This window comes from Bombina bombina, chromosome 3, assembly GCF_027579735.1.
Source record: "Bombina bombina isolate aBomBom1 chromosome 3, aBomBom1.pri, whole genome shotgun sequence".
Lineage (NCBI taxonomy): Eukaryota > Metazoa > Chordata > Amphibia > Anura > Bombinatoridae > Bombina > Bombina bombina.
The window spans coordinates 75,963,616-75,972,020 of record NC_069501.1 but is presented as its reverse complement, the minus strand read 5'-3'; the positions used below and the strand labels follow the sequence as shown (position 1 = coordinate 75,972,020).

At 35.3% G+C, this 8,405-nt stretch overlaps 1 protein-coding gene across 1 annotated transcript in view; it reads right to left on the bottom strand.

Annotated features, from left to right (window-relative positions):
* The window catches only part of CD86 (CD86 molecule), a 40,147-nt gene extending 33,779 nt beyond the window's left edge, over positions 1-6,368 (bottom strand). The window contains exons 1-3 of the mRNA XM_053705150.1: positions 6,088-6,368; positions 3,332-3,393; positions 1,867-2,214 (exon numbers count right to left, since the gene is read on the bottom strand). Of these exons, the coding sequence (XP_053561125.1) occupies positions 1,867-2,214; positions 3,332-3,393; positions 6,088-6,368 (691 nt within the window). The remainder of the gene's footprint in view (positions 1-1,866; positions 2,215-3,331; positions 3,394-6,087) is intronic.
* Positions 6,369-8,405: the final 2,037 nt, after the last annotated feature.

Genomic DNA, 8,405 nt, shown 5'->3' with positions numbered 1-8,405 from the left:
GTGCGATGACCAAGCTTAATTTTTCGGGAAATATCTAATGTTTTCATACCTCGTCCAAGGCATTGAACTATTTCACTCTTTTCGGCAGCAGAGAGATCCTTTTTCTTCCCCATATTGCTTGAAAATGGTGCTCTGCTTAATAATGTGGAACACCCTCCTTTAGTAGTTTTTCCTTTAATTGGGCTCACCTGGCAATCTAATTATCACAGGTGTCCGAAATTGTTTTCAGCGATCAAAAGAGCCCTGAGACACAATGCCATCCATGAGTTAAACTGAAAAAAAAAAATGTAATCTTTGTGACACTGAAATAGAATTTGCATAATAATTTGGAACAAGGTGTATGTGTGGGTGGGTGCATATATATATATATATATATATATATATATATATACTCATAATCATTATACAGAGAAGCATGCTTACTATTGGGTAACCTTCAGAGGAGCCTGAAAAAAAAATTGCACCAGGTCCCTCTGTCGAGTAGGATGCTACTGATGCAGATGCGTTCTCTAGACTATTTCTTGAAGGATAAAAAGTAACATCGGACTAGAAGCAATATTCATTTAGCTTGAGAGATGTTGAAGCACAATTATTTTTGAGACCAACTTATTATCAAGGCCTATTTATTTAACCACTTCACCCTCAACATGCCTCTTTAGCATTTCTGCTCAGAACATGGCTGGTGATTGGCAGAAGCAAAAGTATTCTGCTCCTGATAGGCTGACCTGCTGTGCCCATATTTTCTACAAGGGTTAACACATGGTTTTTGTTAAAAAAAAAAAAAAGAGGTTTGTTTCATACTAAAATGCTGAAACCAAAAAAATTGTTTATTTTTATGTTCATTTGAAAAGTTTTAATCTTGAATATATGATGGATCTAGGCCAGTGAGTGAAGATAATAAACAACAAATGCATGTTACCAACAATATAAAACAACTGTTCTCTTACAATTTGAAATATGAATAAATAAACTTAAAGGGACATAAAACAAGCTGGGATATAGACAAAATAATATAATATGTACTTTAATTTCTTTACCTGCAAATTTATACTGTAGTGCATCACCATTAACCCTTTCTTTTAAGTTTCTGAATTGTAAAGCTCCAACTCCCCCCACCCATTTCCTTTTATGGCTGTATCTATATCTATTGTTGTTTTGGTAGAATGCAAAAGTGAACAGGGATTATCTGCTGGAGCATGCCTAGAAGCTGTGAACTCAGTTGAAATACAATGCCTGTGTCTAAACTCTGATAAGGGGGTGGAGTAGACTGCTCCAGACAGCATGGAAATTTAAAGGGACAGTCAACACCAGGATTTTTGTTGTTTTAAAATATAACTAATCCCTTAATTACCCATTCCCCAGTATAATTGTGCATAACCAACACAATTATAATACTTATTTCAGTTCTTTTGATAGACTTGCATTTTAGCCAATCAGTGCTCACTCCTCGGAAAATTCACGTGCATGAGCTCAATGTTATCTATATGAAACACATGCACTAATGCCATCTAGTGGTCAAAATGCATTCAGCTTAGAGGCGGCCTTCAAGGTCTAGAAATTAGCATATGAACCTCCTAGGTTTAGCTTTCAACTAAGAATACCAACAGATCAAAGCAAAATTGGCAATAAAAGTAAATTGGAAAGTTGTTTTAAATTACATGCCCTATTTGAATCATGAACGTTTTTTTGGGACTTGACTGTCCCTTTAAGAATTTTTGAAAATTATTTTAAAATACTTGCCAGCAATTTTAAACATTTTTTTATGCAAACAATTTTTAATAAATTAGCCCTTTTAGCATATGCACAGATCTCAACCTGTTTTATAGCACTTTAAACATGTAAATATGAATAATACTATAAACTTACCTATTACTTTTAAGTTGTAGGTCCCCATGTGATGTTTCTCACGCCACGTATTTATTTTTTTATTGATATGACAGGAATATTCACCTTCATCTTCTACTGTAATGTTGTATAAATAGAGGTTCCAGTTTGATTGTAAACTCATAGTGCGATTCTTGTATATCTCATCAATATTTTCCATATTCTTTACATTACCATTTAACTCAAATAAGACTGCAGGAATGGGCTTTATTTCTTTTTGCCAGTAAAAATCTAAAGTACCATTATTGGGAATATCCAAAAGGTTTACATTGCAATTCAGTACAGCCTTCTCATTTACATAGGCAAGACCATTTGTCACGTCCGTAGTCCCTAGATAAAAACAAATAAACATTGTTAGCAATAATTTGGAATATCAGATAATAGTACTCTATAAACATACTAAGATGATGCTATCATGTTTTGGAATACTTAAAAAAATTAAGAACTCATCGTTTCTGATTAAAATAATTATGGCCTCAGAGTTTTTATTTTCTAACTCAAATGTAAAGTTTCTTAAAGGGACAGTCAACACCAGAATTTTTGTTGTTTAAAATGATATACAATCCCTTTATTACCTATTCCCCAGTTTTGCATAACCAACACAGTCATATTAATACACTTTTTACATCTGTGATTACCTTTTATCTAAGACTTGCATTTTATCCAATCAGTGTTGACTCCTAGGTAATTTGACGTGCGTGAGCTCAATGTTATCTGTATGACACACATGAACTAATGCCCTCTAGTAGTGAAAAACTGTCAAAATGCATTTAGATAAGAGGCGGCCTTCAACGTCTAAGAAATTAGCATATGAGCCTACCTAGGTTTAGATTTCAGCTAAGAATACCAAGAAAACAAAACAAAATGTCTTATCTGAATCATGAAAGTTTATTTTGGACTTGACTGTCCCTTTAACTTCTCTGATACACAGAAATACTTTGCTATATGTTATTACTACAGAAGGTAAAATTTACTTGGGGAATTAGTTACATACCTGCTGAGTAATACATATTTTGGACAATCAATCTTAAGGATTTTGTTAAAGGCCAAAGACTTTGTTTTGGCTATTTACATACTGTGTTATGTTACAGTCTCCGTTATTAGTTCTGAAAGCTTTGAGGGCACCACCTAGTAAGAGAGTAAGCTGATGGGTTCTCTGCACTCATGTTTTCTTAAAAAAATCTAGTCAGTTGAAGAATGCAGTAGATTAATTTCTGTTAGAAGCTACACTGACTTCTAAAGTGATTGAGACGAGCCTTTAAAAAAGCAAACACTGCATTATGGACCACTCTAGCACCTTGTGCTAACACAGCGGTAATATGCATGGGAGAGGGAATGACCAAGGGCCTGATTTGGCTCTGGCCCCTAGGAAGTGAGACAACCGAGAGGTCTAATATTTGCAGAAGCCCCAGTCAACTGTGTAATCAACATTTAACAATCTACTTACCTATAGACTGAATAAGAGTCATCAGACAGGCTGTCAATGTAATAAACAGCATTGCGAAACACCTAGAATTAAAAATAATATATATTTGGAAAATGATCTTGGGAAATGTTACCAAAATGCATTTATATAGCAATAATTCCTTAACATCTCTCAGTCAGTAAAATACAGTATGGGTTAATTTCTTTTTGTCTCGTCTGCACTTTCTATCATATTACATGCACTATATATATATATAGGATGAAACAATATGTCATTAAAGGGACATGAAACCCAATTTTATTTCTTTCATGATTTAGAAAGAATGTGCAATTTTATTTTATTTTTTTTAAATCATTTTTTTTATTAAGGTTCACCAAACAGTACAGAATAAACAGATTACAATGTAAAACACTGATGCAAAAATCACAGTTGTATACAGTAAGAAATGCTGAGCGCCATATCCCACTACAGACAACAATAAAGACCACATTGGTTAATATTCACATCGTATAGTACAACATAGCATGCCTTCTAGCTGATAATGAGTGCCACTTTTGGACCCTTCACAAACCTTAATCTTATAGAAGGCAAATTATAAATAAGGGACCGCTTTTGGATCCCATCTAAAAGTTAGAACCTTATTTTATTGTTTTCATGTATAAAGAAAACCTGATAAGCCACTCATGGGCTATATATTTAACATACTAACAGCTGAAGCTAACAAACCGACTTGTGGGTGCCAAATAATGACTTCTTAATGGTTAAACTTATATAGTAGTCAACGCCAACCTTCCTAGGCTTTATCTAGAGCAGTTTCAGAAAACACAGATGAAAGTCTGGAATACATAAATATGCAGTCGGTATATGCAATACATTTGTGACAGAGTGCAGCATTCAGGTACAAATATGCTAAGAACACCTGCCTTAGATTTGCAGAAAAATAATCTTATTAAAGCTAGCATAATAAACTGCAATACATTTAAAGGGACATAATACTCATATGCTAAATCACTTGAAACTGATGCAGTATAACTGTAAAAAGCTGACAGGAAAATATCACCTGAGCATCTCTATGTAAAAAAAGGAAGATATTTTACCTCACAATTTCCTCAGCTCAGCAGAGTAAGTTCTGTGTAAAAAGTTATACTTCAGCTGCTGCCCAGCTGCAGGTAAAAAATAAATAAAAAAATGAAGACATGAACTGCAGCCAATCAGAATCATCAGTGCTGAGATCATGAACTCTTTTACTGTGATCTCATGAGATTTCACTTAACTCTCATGAGATTTCATTGGAAACTTCCTTACACTGAATAGGGAAATAAGATGAGAGTGCATGATGCTCAATCCCTTAGCTGTCCCGGTACAGATATACTGATTTGCTGCTGAGAAGTCCTTTACAATGGGATGTGGCTACTGAGGAACTTTTGATGTAAAATATATTTCTTTTTTACATAGAGATGTTCAGGTGATATTTTCTAGTCAGCTTTTTACAACTATGCTGCATCACTTTCAAGTGTTTCAACATTTGGGTATTATGGCCCTATACTGTAACGCATATTACATAGCTGGGAGAAAGAACTGTAGTAGGCTTGTGGTTACATAAGCCCTAAGAATGGCATACATAAGGGAAACAAGCAATATATGTGTATCAGTAAATAACCCCTCATAATGTAAAGCATGATATATGGCAGGGTCCATTGACTATTAGGTGGAAATATTAAAGAACAATATATATTGTGAATGAAACATTAAGAAATATCCATGCAAACTAAAAGATATTTTAGTAGAAAATAACACACTACTCTTGCTTGTAAGGAGCAATTGAATACAAGCCATTATCCATATTTTAGTGATAAGTAATACACTACGAAGGCTTGTAAGGAGCAGTTAGATACAAGTTACTATGCATATTATAGTGGTAAATAGCCCACTACTCAGGATTGTAAAGGGCAATTAAATACAAGCTATTATACATATTTTTGAGGCTTAGATAAATGTATCAAACTGTATACTATTTGTTCATATCTGACTATTAAAAATAAAAGAAAATAAACTGCTATCAGGAGGAAATCTTGTCTGGAATGAAGGTAAGAGATTTCACAGATCAGCATGGACACATATATAAAACTATTCAATGAACAGTAGTGATAATTAAAGGGACATGAAACTCAAATTTTTTCTTTTATGATTTTGAAAGAGAATACAATTTTAAACAACTTCTATTATCTAATTTGCTTAATTCTCTTGATATACTTTGCTGAAAAGCATATCTAGATAGGTTCAGTGGCTGCTGATTAGTTGCTGCACATATATGCCTCGCCTGATTGGCTCACACATGTGAATTGCTATTTCTTTGGGTTTAGTGTCCCTTTAAATAGCATCTGGAAGCTTAACAATGGAAATCAGACTGGCATGCCAGCAGTAAAAAAACAAATTATATACGTTATATTATAATTCCATAGGTAAAAATGTTTAAACAAATAGCCTATGAATCCATCTGGGGAGATATGTACCAGCAAAAAGAAGAATATATATATATATATATATATATATATATATACTGTAGATATATATATATATCTATATATATATATATATATATATATATATACAGTATATATATATATATATATATATATATTATACCCAAAATCACAATTCAGGGGGCCATAAGAGTGTTGAATATCCCATAAATCAACTTTTCAGACCGGAGTCATCATAGGCATGGGCATAGAAAGACCCTAAGAAGATATAGGGTTATAACACAGTCATCTCACCCAATACCAGTTCTAAGAACATAGAAAAGGTCTCTTGGGCCCCCAACCACATACTGGATTTGGTGCCCACAATGTTCACAGTCTGGAGTCTGTACCACCTCACTTTGAAGTTGTGTCTTTTGGGCCACTGCACCCACCTTCTCCCGATTCTGCAATAGGTCTGGATACCACTCAGGGTAGCCGACCGCGCTGCCCTCCTCATCGGAAAGATTCAAATTTGCTACAATCCACTGTACACTAAACTCCCAAGGCAGGTTAGCTTCTTCTGCTGTAGCATCCATCTGCTGCGTTGCAAGAGGCCCATCACTATTCCTCCCGTGTCTCTCCTTGTCCAAGTCCCCTGCCAAGACATCTCCAGCAACTCAGGAACAGGAGAAGTCTGAATATCACTCCTCTCTTCTGTGTGATCCATAGAGGTCCACTGGTGCCCACTGCCAGCCACCTCTGCTCATATAGCCTTCACTATTAGAATAAGGGTATCCAGCCGATGGCACATGTCATGCTCAAAATCTGCAAAGAGATCTTTTAAAGCATTGTAGATTTCCTCCATTATTGTCAAATATTGCAGTTCCAAAACAACTGCTGCGCCCGGAGTACGGGGGGTGTATCAGGATCCCAATACTAGGCCACCGCCAAAAGGTCCTGATGGTCCGGAACAAGTCTCCAGGGTCACTCGTTCAGCAATATTATATCTATCATGATTAGTAGCCTATGGCATATTTAAACTCTTTTACTCAAGAGTAGATGGGTTTGTATAGCTGAGATATGCGGTGTATATCCTCATCATCTCCCAGAGCTTCTGTTATTGCGGCCATACTCGGTTGCTGCCCAGACACGCCCCAAGAACGTGCAATTTTAAACAATTTCCCAGTTTACTTCTATTATCTAATTTGCTTCATTTTCTTAATATCCTTTGTTTAAAAGCATATCTAAATAGGCTCAGTAGCTGCTGATTGGTGTCTGCACATAGATGTCTTGTGTGATTGGCTCATCCATGTGCATTGCTATTTCTTCAATAAGTGATTTCTAAAGAATGAAGCAAATTCGATAATAGAAGTAAATTGGAATGTTGTTTACATTTTTTTTCTCTATCTGAATCATGAAAGAAACATTTTGGGTTTCATATCCCTTCAAGTAGCCATATATGGATAGACAGACAGAGAGACAGGTCTGGAAAAATGTCCCTGGAGTTTACTAGTCGGGGGGGGGGGATTAGTTGTAAGAAGAGAGTTACTAATCCACTCAATAGTAAATACAGCAACAATTCTAACTTCTTACTAGGTTTTCACAGGGATCCCTAGACAAAAAAATATAGAGGAGGGGCAATTGATCCTATTAGGGGCTAATAGTTGTGGTCAGATGCAGGATAAAGGGAGGAGGATATTAAGAGAGATGATTAGGGGGAGTAGCAGAAGATGGCTATTGCAGCTTGAGGGTTGCTTCCTGTGAGTTAGTGGCTATAGATTATGAGTACCTCCTGATGAAATAGGAGAGGTGATTGGGTCTGGTTTGCATGTTGATATATTATCAGTATCCAACCCCTTCGAAAAAGCCGCCACTTTGTCGGCGAAACATGTCAGGGGAGGGTGTTGAATGTTTTTCAACACTCAACAGTTTTTAACTTAGCAGTAAAATTAGACCATGCAATCTCTCTATTTAGTTAATATTGTGAATAAGCAATCCTTCGCTACCTTGCCACTGTAGCTTAAGCCATAGCGATTTTATCTATACTTATATGAGACCATTTATCTAACTGGGTAAACTATAGAATTGGAAATGATAGAATACAAGTAAAATTATCCGTGATATACTTCAACCCTCAATAGTTTTACCTATCAGTATTTCGCTAGTGACTTATAGCTACGCTTTAGCTCCATTGTAATAGGGATACAATTCAAACACTAAGGTGTTAAAATTCATTGCTACTTATAATCACTTGTACCAAGGGTATCATTTTTAATACCTACATTTAGGAGACTATAGACAAGGGCAAGCATTAGTAGTCACTGCCTTTGATAACTAATTATAGCCTTTTGTAATTATATCCAACAGTAGCAAACTTTGATTGTAGCAATTTATGGGAGTAACTATAACCACGTTTATTAAATCAGTACTGCAGCAATCTATGCTGGTTATTTTGTATAATATAATAAGCTACAAAATAGTACTCCCTCCCAACAATTAACTGTTAACATACTTGAATTCACATTAGGAGCTATAATTGTGGGAGTATATATTATATACTCTATCCGTAGTTAAAATTCACTAGGATACTAGTGTACCCAACGTGCACACATAATCCGATTACCATATGCTAG